General features: G+C 46.0%; 1 protein-coding gene across 3 annotated transcripts in view; it reads right to left on the bottom strand.

Annotated features, from left to right (window-relative positions):
- LOC144763565 (uncharacterized) overlaps positions 1–14,848 on the bottom strand; it is an 803,973-nt gene that overhangs the window by 781,422 nt on the left and 7,703 nt on the right. For all 3 annotated transcript variants that reach the window (XM_078649286.1, XM_078649284.1, XM_078649285.1), the window contains exon 2: positions 9,535–9,620. In XM_078649286.1, coding sequence (XP_078505412.1) covers positions 9,535–9,620 — 86 coding nt within the window. The remainder of the gene's footprint in view (positions 1–9,534; positions 9,621–14,848) is intronic.

The following is a 14,848-nucleotide window of genomic DNA, read 5'->3' as shown; positions in this document are numbered from 1 at the left end:
CAGGTTCAAGATCTCAGATTCCTCTAGGTTTATTAGTCCACATCTTTTGCTTTTGAGGGCTACCACCCCTTCTTTTAAATGGGGGCTCACTGTTGATATTAAGTATGTCAGTTGTGAGCTGATCCCTTGTGACTATTTTTGGTCTAACTGTGACCTCGACAGGGCGGGAAGCAGATACACCAGGCTCTACAATGGTAATAGACGGTAATGAGGGGGCAACTGCAGGTGGTGGCGAAGAGGTCAAAGGAGGAGTATCCACATTTTTACAGCCAAAGGAAGACCGCTTCTGGGCAATCAAAGAGTCCAGAGAGTCGCCTCTAAGTCAGTTTGAATTGGTGGGTGAGGACCGACTCAGCCCTTGTCAGGAAAGCATCTAATGTCCCTGCTATTCAGCCCCCCGGATATTCACTAATGCCTTTATGCTTAACCATTGTCCGAGCAAACAATTTATCGAAAGACAGTGACAAACAAAAGTACCTCAAAGTAGAGATCAACAGGGTCCCACGATCCAGATGTTTGAGAGTAGGCTGAGCCTCCTCCGGGCATTGACGGGTCCGCCCTTGCCCCGGGCGCATCCGGCACCACAGACCGGCATCTGCGTTTTGTGCGTGTTAGTGGACCGCAAGGGATGCTGGGGGTTATAGTCCCCCCAGCAGCGTGTTCTGGGTTCCTGCGGTCTCTAGGTCTCCCCTCCTGGGAAAAGTAGTAGTGGTGGTGAGGCTCGTGAGCTACCAGCATACAGGCCAACACTTGGTGAGTGGAGAAGCGGCTAGACTATCTCCAAAGATTAATACTATCATTACCTATAATGAATGACAGGGTAAGCTGTAAGGGAGCAAGAGGGGTGGCAATGGGCACCAAAATGTCTCTTGTGGTGGCACTGAAGTGCATAATTTACTGTATCAAGTTATTTGTGTCATGGGGTTGTGGAAGAGGCAGGATGCCCAGATTTAGATGAGCCACCATGAGAAGTTGAGAAATATATATCCAGAGGAGCTGTCAATTTAGCATCTAGGGGTTGGTAGTTGTGTTGGCAAAAGCTTACAAGAGCCCACGACATAGGTTTGGTCCAGGAGGCATGTGAGGAGGAGTCAATATTTCTAAAGAGGTTTCAGCTCTTTAAACTTTGTATAAAGAGTTCCTGGAGAAGGAAGACAGGTAGCGGATTGACCTTTGTGTTAAGTGTTAATGTCCTCCCAATGGCAGAGACATGGCATCACTTTTCACTTCCACAAGGCAATGCAGTATAATACAATACAACACTGGTGATTCCAAACTTAGACAATGCCTTCAATGTGGAGTAGCGGTCACTGTTGTGGTGCTCTTCACTCAGAAGGATGAGTGAAGGATTCCAGAGGCGTATTAATTTTAGACTGGCTTCATAAGTCGGGTCACTCCTTACTGTCACAATCATCTGAGGATGCCCCAAGTTGCAGAAAAAGGCTGGGACAAGCTGCTCAGAAAACCAGTTGTTGCACAAATTATACGTCGACATCCTTCAGTGAATAGGCCCCTTGCAAGTCAGTGGCAGCGGTAGGAAATGGTCTAAATTATGAACAGATTCACTTTTGGGAAAGTATTCTGGCAATTTTGGGATTTCCCAGCCATTGGAACGGTTCTGCAGATCTATTTCTCGAATCAGAGAGGGGTTTCCTTTGAGGCTCAAATACATTTGAATTGAATTGAATTAAGCTTTTATATAGCGCGACTGCCACCCTACGGGTATCCTGTCGCTCAGACTTAAATAGGTCGACCTAAACACAGACCAGGTCACCAGTAAGGGCAAGTTTAGGGAGCAGTCCTGGGGAAGAGCCAAGTTTTCAAGCTCTTTCTAAACTCGATCAAGGAGTTAGCTTGTCTAATGTTCTGAGGCAGCCCATTCCATAGATGGGTGGCTGCCACACTAAAGGCCCTCCCCCCCCATCCTAGAGCGCCTAAATCTGGTGGCCACCAGCAGGCCTGTGCTAGAGGATCGAAGCTGCCTTTTGGGATTATACCAAGTAAACTTCTCTTGTAGTGGGACGGGACCTAGATTGTGCACAGCTCTGTAAACAATGCAGAGTGATTTACAATGTACCCTTTCCTTAATAGGCAACCAATGGATATCTCTCAAAGCTAACATTGTAGAGGATCTGCGTTGCCTATTTAGCACCATCTTCGCCGCCATAGACTGGACTCTCTGCAGCCTCTGAAAGATGTATTGCGGTGCTCCCAGGTACAGGGAATTGCAGTAGTCCAGCCTACTCAGCACTATATTCTTCACTACAAGGGAGCGTGTGTCTTTAGGGAGTAACGAGAGAATCTGACGTAGCATGCGCATTAAGGAAAGGCATACAGCCACAGTTTTGTTTGCCTGTGATCCCATTTGGAGACTACTGTCCACCAAGACTCCCAAATTACGCACCGTTTTGGCTGGAGCCAAAGGCTCCCCCTCCGGTTTAAGCCTAAACTCCAGAGGTAAATGATCGGACAGTCTAGCCGTGGGGCAGTAAACCACCTCTGTCTTCCCTCCATTGAATTGTAAGGAGTTTCTCTTGAGCCAGCCAGCCGTCTGCCGCATACACTCCTGGAACATATCCATCGAAACTGCTGGTTTCCCCTCAAGGGAAAACACCAGTTGAGTGTCATCGGCATAATTAACCAGGTCAATACCAAAGGATTTAATAATGGAGAACAAGGGCTGTAGATAGATGTTAAAAAGGACGGGGCTGATCGCAGAGCCCTGCGGTACCCCATATTGAACTGGAGACTTACTGGAGGTAAAAGGTGTCAGAGTCACCATCTGTTGTCTTCCTGATAGGTAAGACCGTAGCCATTGTAAGGCCTGCCCTGACACCCCTATACTCTGCAGCCTTTCCACCAGTATTGCATGGCTCACTGTATCAAATGCGGCTGACATATTGAGTAACACCAAAATGGTGTCACTCCCGTTGTCAGCCCGCATTCGCAGATTGTCAAATACGGTCGCCAGAGCTGTCTCTGTGCCATGGCCTGGGCGAAACCCAAATTGGTCTCTGTCCAGCAGAGGGTTGTCCTCCAGATAGCCTTTTGCTGACTACTTTTTCCAAGATTTTGATTGGATAAGGCAGGAGGGAGATGGGTCTAAAGTTTACTGGTATCTTAGGATCTAGCGAGGGTTTTTCAACAGAGGTGTTACTACTGCTAACTTCCATGCCTCTGGAACAGTTCTGACTTCCAAATATTGGCTGCAGATCGGTTTCAACCAGGGAAAAGTTTCTTGGCCAATGGTGTTCCAGATTTTGTGAGGAAGGGGGTCAAGTGGGGAGCCAGAGGACACACTATTAGCCAAGTTGTTGAAGGAATCGACCGTAAAGACGGGGAATTTGTCCAGGGAGGGGTTCGCCCAGGCCACTTCATCCGGCCTCCGGGGAAAATTGTCCAGATCACTGATATTATTGGGATGAAGATAAGCCAATAAATTTGAGCAATTTTATCTTTAAAATGGGCAGCAATCTCCTCGCACAGTTCTTGTGAAGCAGCTACCTTCTTGCTCGTGCCAGTTGGGCAGGAGAGTTCCTTGACAATTTGGAACAGAGCTTTGGTACTGTTTGAGGCTTGTAAGATAGAATTAGCGTAGAAATTTGATTTGGACTAAAAAATTGCCTTTTTATACCCAGCCGACAGATTTCAGGGCTTTCTTAACTAGTGCAGAATAGGACTTCCTCCATTTTCTCTCGGCTTTCTTACATGTCAAGCGTAGTGATTTCAATTTCTCACTATACCATGGAGCTGAGGCTTTCCTCCCATTTTTTAGGCTTTTTACAGGGATTATTGGGTTCAGAGTACTGGCTATGTGATTGCAAAAAGTGTTATAGTTCTCCTCTACAGAGACGGAGGGGGAAAAGAGATTTACATTCGTAAAAAGATGTGGATTATTACTTCCCAATTTGGCCCATTCTCTTCCCCTTCTATTTGCCACCGGGCAGTCCTCATTATTCCTAGAACTTGGGACCTTAATCCTAAAGTGGACCAGATAGTGATCAGTCCAGATTTGTGGCAGTACTTCTATCACCTCTGTCTCGGTCTCTAAGGCGAACAGGTGATCCAGCACATGCCCCCCTTGATGAGTGGGTTGCTGAACCAGTTGATGTAGGTTAAGGTTCAGGCAAGAATCCCTCAAATCTCTCAGGTGGCTACCCAGACTACCATTATCCCATAGATTGAAATCGCCCATTACAACCATTCTAGAGCGGGTTAAACTCAGGTTTGTGATGGTATCCGAGAGTACTAGGAAATTTGTGTCTTGCCCAGGGGGTCTATAACAAATCATTCCAGTTAACAGCCTACCTTTGGCCTCTTGCACTGAGAAGCCCAGGATTTCAATTCCTTTTACTTAGTCTATCTTTAGCGGCGCAAAGTTCCAATCCTCCTTAAAAATGACCCCGACCCCTCCTCCCCACGGGCCTAGGTTTATGAAAAACGTTATATTCCCCGGGGCAGGCGAGTCCCATTTCTACAGAGGAATCAGGGCTGGTCCACGTCTCTGTTAAGAAGAGAGCATCCAGGTCCAAATCTTCTATCAGACAGCATACTTCCAAATGGTGCTTTACTAGGGATCTGCAATTAATCATCCCACAGTTCAGGTGCTTTTTAGCCTGGCCTACTTTAGGTGGACACTGGTTGTGCTTCCTACTTTCCCCATTACCTATTTCCAGTAACTGTTCCCTTGAGTATGTTTTCTGGCCTTGTTCTCTATAGTGTCGGGCAGCGTGGCTGGCGTAGAGTGCGTCCGGAGCGCGGACGGGCGCAGACGGGCTTGCCTCTGGCGCGCCCGCTGCGCGCTTGCATAGCTTTGTCCTAAATAATCGGGCGAAAGCAGTCAGCCACTAGATCGCGAAAGCAAATGGCACCCACTAGTGGACAGCTCAACCCCACACCCAAGATGGCACTGGTTATCACTCGGGAGCCTTGAGGGGGTTCAAATCCCTCTAAACAGCAGGTGAGGTGCAGTTTTTTAATGTGCAAGTGAGAGGGTGTAAAAAAGTCACAAATCCACATTGACTTTATTAAAATTAATTTAAAGAGCAATTCGGCCGTTTTCGCGAATATCAGGATCCTACCGCAGTGCTGGTCAGCGTGAAGTCAACTAATTTAGGTCTGGTTCATACCATTTCAAATGGTATCAACTTTTAAACATTGGCTAGTCACGATATTCCTTTGAACTCTGAATCTCTTAAAAAACAATGCTTGAAAAGAATTAGAATCGTAATAATAGTGCCAATGAAGTCCTCCACATTTGAGAAAAGGTGAAAAAGTGGACCGTCAAATGGCTTAAGTTGGCCCAAATAGGTCACCTTGGTAGATATCCAAATATTCAATACACCGATTGTGATTAATGTCCATGGAGCGATTGTTAGTGTACTTTATGCATGTTTCACAGGGTATACTGAAGTATTTTTGTTACCCCCACCCCCACTTAAAGAAAAATCCACCCATTAGTATCCTTATCATACATTTTGTATCAAATCAAATGCCTATTTTTCTATCAGTCCCAGCATTTTGTTTTACGTGTATGAATTATGGCATTTTGTACAAACTACAGGTCGACAGGGTGACTAGCACTTCGATGGGTAAGTGTGGTATGATAAAGCAAGACTGACTGCACCCAAGACTGGCATTGGAGGTTCTATAAGGTCATTTACATCAGACCAGTCAGGAAGATGGGGTCAAGCACAGGCCGATTTTAGTGGAAATGTCATGACTGTCGTGTCTTATTATGGGCCAAATATAGACGATCCAGCCTGTCTGCAGAAGGTACAGTCTAACCTGGCCGAAGTGCGCTCCCCGATGATTATCTGTGGCGATTTCAATATACTTCTCGATCCTCGGCAAGACCGTTATAACTATCGCCAGGCAGTCACCCCTCCGAGATCCCGCTGTGCCATGGCGAATATGATACATGAACTTGGTTTAATTGACACCTGGAGAGTTAAGAGCGGCTCGGCGCCAGGTTTTACGTACTTTAGTAAAAAACACGGGCATGCCTCAAGATTGGATTACATCTTGATGGATAGAGTCTGTCTAGAGGCCCTGCTGGATATTAAAATCCTACCTAGTATTCTGTCCGATCATGCCCCCATTTTTTTCTCAATCAACACAGGTAGGGCTAGGACCACAATAACTCACAGATGGACCTTAAAAAGGGCAGTTTTGAATGATCAGGCCACTGTCACAGCGGTTGGCGTTTCTTCCACCAATTATTTTTCTGACAATATAGGTTCCGCCCCGCTTGAACTTGTTTGGGGCGCCTATAAGGCTTATATCCGAGGTCAGCTCCTTAGCTTAACTAGCTCCAGCAGTAGGAAGGAGACGGCTAAATTCAGGACGATAGAAGATAAAATCTCATCCTTGGAAGCCCTGAGATTAGGTGCTCAAGGGGATGCTTTGTCACAGGTTTTGGCTGAAATAGAACACCTACGCCTAGAATATCGAGGTCTACTGGACCAGAAAGTTAAGGCTTAGTGGGCTGCATATTCAATGGAAAACTATGAGTTTGGCAAGAGGGCTGGGGCAGTATTGGCAGGTAAGATTAAAGCGGATCGGGTCAGGAACAATGTTAATAGGCTAATTATCGATGAGTAGGGAACTATATCTTACCATCAGGAGGATATGGAAAAATGTTTTTCTCCCTCTTCTCGGAATTATATCAAGAAGAGGCCTCTCCAGGTTCCGTTAACACTCTGCGGTGGCTGGAAAGTAAGGCTCTCCCAGGCCTGGCAGAGGATGGTCGCAATATGCTTAATAGCCCCTTTACAGAACAAGAAAAACTACATATAAAAAAAATCAAAAATAATAAAGCAGCAGGGCCTGATGCTCTCCCAGGCGAAGTCTATAAAGCGCTCCAGGATCTCCTGGTACCAAGACTCTGAACTATTCAACTACATCTACAGCCCTCAAAGCAGAATTCCGCCATCTTGGAAAGAGTCTACTATCGTGTTAATTTTAAAACCAGGGAAGGATCCCCTCAAGGCAGACTCCTATAGACCAATCTCCCTGCTAAACGCAGACTAGAAGATCTTTACCAGTGTTTTGGCAAGGAGATTGGCTAAGTTGGTCCCGCTCTTGATTAGCCCGGACCAGAACGGTTTCATCCCAGGGAGATATATTCACGAGCTAACCTTACAGCTGATCGGTAGTATCGATCTTGCGGTGGCACGGTCGGAGCCATTAGCGGTGGCAGCATATGACGCCGCGAAGGCTTTCGACTGTGTCAATTGGGGATTTCTCTGGGATGTTCTTACCATTATGGGGTTCAGAGCAACTTTTATTCAAACCTTAAGAGGATGCTATGAGGGTGCTTCGGCGGCGATTCTATTGAATGGCTTTTTGCCACCACGCTTTAATATCAGGAGGGGAACAAGGCAGGGGTGTCCCATCTCGCCCCTCGTGTTCGATCTCTATATTGAGCCTCTGGCACAAGAATTGAGGTTGATCAAATTACACCTTTCAGAATAAAGGACTATTGTTGCCAGCTGGCTTTATATGCAGATGATTTATTGGTTTACACCAGCAACCCGGCAGAGGTCTTCCCCAGAGTTGAGGAGATTATGGCAGATTATGGTCGATATTCTGGTTATTTGATAAACAGCACAAAAACAGAAATAATGTGCTGGGGAGTCGACCATTGGGATGGAGCCCAAAGCAGCCAGTTTAGGTACTTAGGCGTATTAATTACATCTGACCTTAATAACATAGTGAAGGTAAATTTGAAAAAGGTGGCTAAAGATATTGATCATTTATTTTCGAGATGGCAAAATCTTCCGTTAACAATATATGGCCGTGTCAATTTGGTCAAAATGGTCATCTTGCCCAAACTGACCTATTTGTTTAACACGATACCCTTAACATTCCATAATAAAATCTTGGGAAAGATTCAGGGGAAGATAGGCAGTTTTATCTGGGCAAATAGGAACGCCCGGATGTCTTGACAAAAACTGAAAAGAAGACTGATAAAGGGGGGTCTGGCGATTCCGGATGTTGTGTGGTATGCCTTTGCCTTTCAGTTAAAACATTTTCGAACCCTTCTAACTAGCCCGGATAACTCTCACTGGGGGCAGATTTTGAGTACGATGTTAGATCAGGAGGGGGGCGGCCCTGGATTTTTGTATAAGTTTGGTGCACCAAGATTTTACAAAAAGGTCCGCCTTAAGGTATTAAAATCTGACTTGATACTCTGGAATAGAGTTAAGGGATGCTGGGGCATAAAATATTATTCGGATTTTGCCCCTATATGGGATTCCCCTGGCACACCGCTGTGTCTCCAGGACAGTCTGTCTCTTTCAGTTAGGAGAGCAGGAATAGCAATCTGGTCAGACCTAGTGTCATCTGAGGGGGTACTTCCTTGGGAGTTCCTGCGGTCTAGGATTGGGGATTCTTTCTCAAGATTTAAATATATTCAACTCTGTTCATGGTATTCCGCTGAGAAAGACAAAATCGGTGGAAACTGGGACATTGAGTTGGCGCTCCAGGCCCCGAGTCACAGGAAGAAGGAAGTGGGGCTCTTTTATAGGGAACCGATTGAGGCGGACGAAATTCTAGCTCCTCCGTTATATCTTGTTTGGAGACTCTCTGTCCTGGAGGCCCCCTCGGCTGACCTATACAATATATCTCTTCAGTATCTGTATAGATTTGTCAAATCTGCTTCCCTCAAAAAGAACCACTACTGCGTTATAAATAGGCTTTATTACACTCCCCAAAAATCGCAAAATTTGTCAGTCCACCTCCTTTGTGCCCCAGATGTGATATGCCAGAGGCTGATATCCATGCTTTTTATGACTGTCCTATGATTGGCCCCTTCTGGGCCAATGTAGAGAGGACATTTGAGAGTGTTTTTAAGATGAAGCTCAGTTTGAATGTTGTAAGGGTTTTTTTTGGTTTGTACACTGATCTTATTGGTGGGCTAGGGGGGACACAGGTGGCTTTATTTTTCACCCTAATTCTTATTGCACGTAGAGAAATATGTAAGGTATGGAAGGATGCTACCCCTCCCCTGCATGAAAATTGGCTTCAATCTGTTCTGAGAAACACATGTTTTGAAACTGGTACACCACACAATAGGAATAGCATGGTATGGCGACCTTTGATGGAGTGGGCTATAGAAATGAGGCTGGTAACAAATCCTGAATTTGTCTGATGATTAACCTGGCCCCAGAATAAAGGGGTAGCCGGGTCGGCTCCGGGTACAGCAAGAACTTCAGCCCTGGGCGCCCAGGATGGAATGGGGTTGCGAGTGTTCATTTGTACGTGCCAAGGTGAGATGAGGACAAAAAAAAAAAAAAAGACTGACTGGACCCAGAACACATTATAACAAAATCTTACAAAACATAAAAAAAGCATTACGAATTTTAAATGCATTATTAACAGCCCGTCACCCCTAAAGTTTAAATTAGAAAAAACAGAAGTGAAAATATCACTCTTGCATACCAAGTTCCACAAACCGTGGCTGCAACCCTTCTGTTTATTGGGCTACACACTGTTCTCTGAGGCCGTCACCAAAAGCCAATAAAGACTCACCGCACGGATAGGAGAACAAAACGTTTCGTCTGCCTCGCTCTCTGTGCTGTCCTGTTGGGTGAGTAGTTTTTCCTGAAGAGCAGCATCTGTTAAAAAACATACTAAAAGTCAACAGTCTGTGTGTGTTACACAAGGTACGTATCCCTTATGCTGGCTGTGAGCACAATTCCACACAAGAGCCTCTGCGCCAGCACTGTATTATGGACATGGGTGCAAATATAAAGAAGCCGCTAGGAGGGCACGTCTCTCGAGGGACGAAAGGGGTTCCGATGGAACCTCCAGACATCCTCTTGCAGGCAGGGGCACCCACCTGCAAAGGGGTTTCTAATCACTTTAGCAAAGCGCTGGTGGGTGCTGCCTACGCTTTGAAGCAGCTGCTCTGTATTTCACTTGAATGTGTGAGTTCACGGCTTCTAGAGAACTACGCATTCACCATAATCGGCAGACTTTCCCGGTTTGTGAGCATGCCTCTGTTTGGGGGAAACAGGAAAAGTGCACCCTTATAACAAGGTACCTGGTGGACTAGGCCAGAGCCCTACTGTCTTCTCTGGACAACTACAACATCATTTACACTTGCCCCTACCAAAATAATTGTTACCAGGCTATAAAGTTTACAAAATCAGTCAGTCAGAAAAATCGCCTTAAGCTAAGAGGAGTGAGCACATCAAGTTTGCTCTGACAGTACTCCATTAGCTACCAGTTAAAACTATGTCCTGTGACCCATCAACAAAGCATCACTGGTTTACTCTCGGTTTTGGCTTAGTCAGAGCTGCAACCTTTTTATCCCGACAAACATTTTAGAGTAATGCACAAAAGAGAATGTGTTTATTTGTAGTAATCTGGTTGTGGTTTGCGTTTGTTAGATATTTCATTTTTTTGTTTTCTCGATAAGAGGTCTGCACAGGTACCCATAATTCTTAGAGCTTTCTTTTTTTAAAATGTTTATTTTTTTATTGAGAATGAAACATTCATCATTTACAGAGCTTAATAGTATACACTATTGTTTAAAAGAGAAAGATGTTGTATAATAAGCAACAATACAATCAGACATTACATTGTCGTAATCTTCTTTGACATTTCAAGTTCTACAGTTGGTGAAATCCAGAGTTCCCCCCCTTAGGCATTCCAGGCCCCCCACTTTTTATCCCACTTCTTAGGACATCCTCTTGCTTTATGCACTTCTTTTTCAGCAATCCTACATTTGTCCATTTCTGCCACCCAACCAATCAACAACGACTTGTCAGCAGCCCCCCATGTCATAGCAATGGCTCTCTTAACCAGGGCGTATCCTAGGGTGGTGAATTGTTGTTCAATGTCTGCGAGATCATTTGCCTCCCAAACGTTCAGGATTTCCAGTGAGTGTGTCAGCACGAGTCCCATAATATGTGATAAAATGTGGCAATTTGGTTGCAGCCACGCAAGCAAAGTGCATCTTGTAGAGTCCAGATCTTGGCTAATGTTACCCCGGTAAGGTATGTCCTATGTAGGACCTTCAACTAAATCAATCTGAAGCATTGGTTAATCGCAGCTTCCCTAGGGGACATCGTGGCTGTCTGCCAGTTCTCATCATCAAGTTGTCCTAAATCTAATTGCCATCTATCTCTAAGAGTAAGGAAGGGATCTGGTAGGTTATTACACAGCTTACGATAAGCAAGGGAAATGACCTTAGTAGGGAGGGGCTCAGAGAGAAGTCTGTCTTCAAAAAGGGACGAGTCCAGGACAGTGATTAGGTCTGTTAACGCTGTATTAAGCGCATGTCGGATTTGTAGGTACCTGAAAATCCCTTTGGGTGCCACTTCGTGTTTCACTTGTAGTTCTTTAAATGTGAGTAATTTCCCATTCTGTAGATGGTCCCACAACCGTGGAGATCCCTATCGTATCCCATCTGTTGAACCCTACCTGATGGCATAATAATCCCAGTTGGAGGACCATAGAGGCGTGGCTTTCGTCAACCTTCCCTGCCAGCGAAAGCGTTTGTTAGCCAGCCGCCAGACGGAGATCATATGAGCCATTGGACCAAAATATCTTCCCTTACGGGGTTTGGTATATAGGGCTCCTTGATACCCATCCCGCACAATCTGGTATCTCTCTAGGTGGTATGCTGGATTCGATGGGGGACTGTACAGCCAGTGGTTAGTTGCCACTAATGTGATGCCAAATAATAAAGGCGAGATCTGGGAGTGTGATGCCTCCGTCGTACCAGCTCTTTGTCAGACTACCTAGGGCAATACGTGGCATCCCTCCATCCCACAACAGTGTCCGAACCTCCGCCTTCACACTAGCAAAATAGGAGTCAGGGATAGGATATGGGCCGGTATGGAGTGAATAGAGGAACCTTGATAGTGCTAGCATTTTAAACAAGGCCGCACAACCCAATAACGACAGTGGCAACAATCTCCAATGTCTGACATCTTCCTTAAATCTCTGCAAGGGGGCGGCTAGATTTTTGCCGTGAAAGGTTTTGGGGTCTGGGGTGATGAAGATTCCTAAATATGTAAAGCCATCCTACATCACCTCTACACTGCATCCTTTAGGTAGCTTAGGGGTGGGGCCGTGGAGAACATAGAGTATTGATTTTGCCCAATTAATGGTGTAGCCAGAGTATTTTCGAAGTTAGTAGAGATGTTGAGTAGATTGTGGATCAAGGAAGCTACATAAATTAGGATATAATTTCCGTATATTGATATTCTATCCACAGTCTCTTCGTCCCATTTTAGACCTCGTAGGGACATGTCTCGTCTTACCCATGCCACCAGGGGTTCAAGAACAAGCGCGAACAGCAGAGGGGATAGGGGACAGCCCCGCCTATTCCCCAGCGTAACTTGAATTCCCTAGAGGTATGATTCTTAACCCGCACCTGTCCCAGCAGGTCAGTATACAGCAAGCGAACCCAGGCTATAAACTTGGGGCCAAAACCAAAGCATGCGAGCACTTCAAAAAGATCTGGCCATTCAATTGAATCAAATGCCATAGAGGCATCCAGGCACATAATTACTGCGTCTTCTTCCAAATAGGGTTGTCTCACAAGCACATTATTCACTCTGCAAATATTCAACGCGGTGTTCTGGCCGGGTACGAAATCAGATTGGTCTGCGTGAACCAGGGAGGGCACACAGCATTCAGGTAGGAGACCAATAATTTCACAAGGATCTGGGCCTCTGCATTTAGTATTGAGATTGGTCTATATGATTTGCAGTAATCTACCGCCTTCCAGGGCTTCCTTATAACTAATATAGATGCTAGTCTTTGATCTGGCAGTAATATGCCCTTCTCCAGGCTTTCCGAATACAGAAGGTTAAGATGGGGGGGGGCTACCTTCACCGCCACGGATTTGAGGAACTCTATCGGGATACCATTAGGCCCAATTGCTTTCCTCGAGTGAACACTATAAATGGCTTTGCAGAGTTCCTCGTTTGTGATATCCGCTTCCAGATAGGCCTTTTCAGTTTCCAACAGGGAGGGCACATTACTATCCATCAATAGTTGCAAGGAGTCTGCCGACGTGTAAGTGGTAGAGGGTGTATATACCCTCTCCAAATGACTCGCGAAAGTATCTGCAATTTCCTGTGGGTCAGATAGTCTTGCGCCCGTGTCAGTGGATAGTTCTGGCACCCATCTGTGATCCGCCTCTCTCTGCTCCAGCCAGGCCAGCATCCTACCCGCCCTTCCCCCCCCCCCCCCATCTCATACACTCAATGAAGTGTGAACAGCAATCACGCACTTTCCTTTTCTCGCAAAAGGGCTTTATACTCAAGACTTTTAATCGTCAGGCGGAGCGCTGTTGTATCACTGGGCGAGGAGGTGTGGAGTGACTCTAGTTGTAAGTTGCTCTCCGTTTCAAGTATGTGCTCGTTGTGATGTCGGATATAACCCATTTTTAACGCTAATGCATGGCCTTTCAACACTGCTTTATACGCCTCCCAGATAGTCTGCGCAGACTCCACCGACCCAAGGTTTTCTGCGAAGTAGTGGTCCGTCTGTTCAGTTAGTTGTTCCTTTATATCAGGTATCTTAAGAAGCCACAGGTTTATCACTATAGAGCTACGTTGTTTTGGGCAGTGGAAGGTAAGCTCGACCCACACCGGGGAATGGTCAGAGATTCCCGCGGGGATTCTGAAATTGGCCTACGTCCGTCAAAAGTGTAAAAAAGTAGTCTATATGGGACATGCTCTTCTGCGCATTGGATTAGTGGGTGTAAGTCGTCATTTGTGTTTGCAGGGAGCGCCATTAGTCCGCAAGTCCCATGGCCTAAGTGAATTCCGCCATAAGAGTGTTTGGTCTAGCATTCGGGCGCTGGGGATATCTATCTACTTTATCGTCCATAGTCAAGTTAAAGTCACCTCCCATTATCAAGGTGCCATCCGGCAGTTCCAACAATATTTTACCTAAGTCTCTAAGCGCATCTTTTCCCAAAGCAGGGTGGGGGGGGGATATACACTAAGATTATATTCAGTGCCTTCCCCTCCCAGATGGCCTCAAGAATCGCGAATCTACACTGTGGGTCAGCCCAGATACGGGTGGATGCAAGAGCAAGGCTCTTGCGCACTAGGATACCAGTCCCCATTGAGCTGGAAATAAATCCTGCAAGTACCAATAGCTTATAACCCCACCTGCTGAGCGCCTTGCAGCCATTACCTATAAGATGGGTTTCTTGCAGCAGGACTATATCTGGTGCGTGTCTCTTTAAGTACTGTGACACTACGCCCCTCTTTATTGTATCCCCTAGTCCGTTAACATTCCACGTCAGGGCGGAAAGTGTTATGTTAGTGATAGTAGTCAGTGTGGAGTAATGGTGTAGTCAAAGGGGCACAGGCGGTACCCCCTCCTATGGGGGAGGTCAACCTTGTCTGCCAGGGCAAACAATTGTTTCAGTGGGGGTTAGATACCCGATGTGGGAGATCGAACAACTGCACATCTCGTGTATAACATCACTTGAGAATGGTCTCAACTTATTAAGCCAAATAAAGTTCTCTGTGCATCAAAACATTTAACATTAACAAAAACCTTAACCCTCCGTCCACCCCTGAACCCGCCCCCCACCCTGCTCCCCTGCCAGTGGATCTCAAACTACCCACCCCTCAACAAGGCATAGTGCCTGTCACCCCCCCCCCCCATATGTGGGTGTCTGGTGTACAGCCTTCCCACCCTCGCTGTGACTGAAGGAGGGATACATGTTACACAACAATCAGATAAATCATTGTGAACCACTCAGCGCTTTCAATTGGACTTTCTCAGAATGCCAGTGATGCCGCCCAGGCTGACCATGATAATCTCTTTTTAATCAACCAGGGTCCCCCATTATACACCCCATTGC

This window comes from Lissotriton helveticus, chromosome 6 (assembly GCF_964261635.1).
Source record: "Lissotriton helveticus chromosome 6, aLisHel1.1, whole genome shotgun sequence".
Taxonomy (NCBI): Eukaryota; Metazoa; Chordata; class Amphibia; order Caudata; family Salamandridae; genus Lissotriton; species Lissotriton helveticus.
Note: the sequence above shows the minus strand (reverse complement) of the source record. Positions and strands in the feature narration are given on the sequence as shown.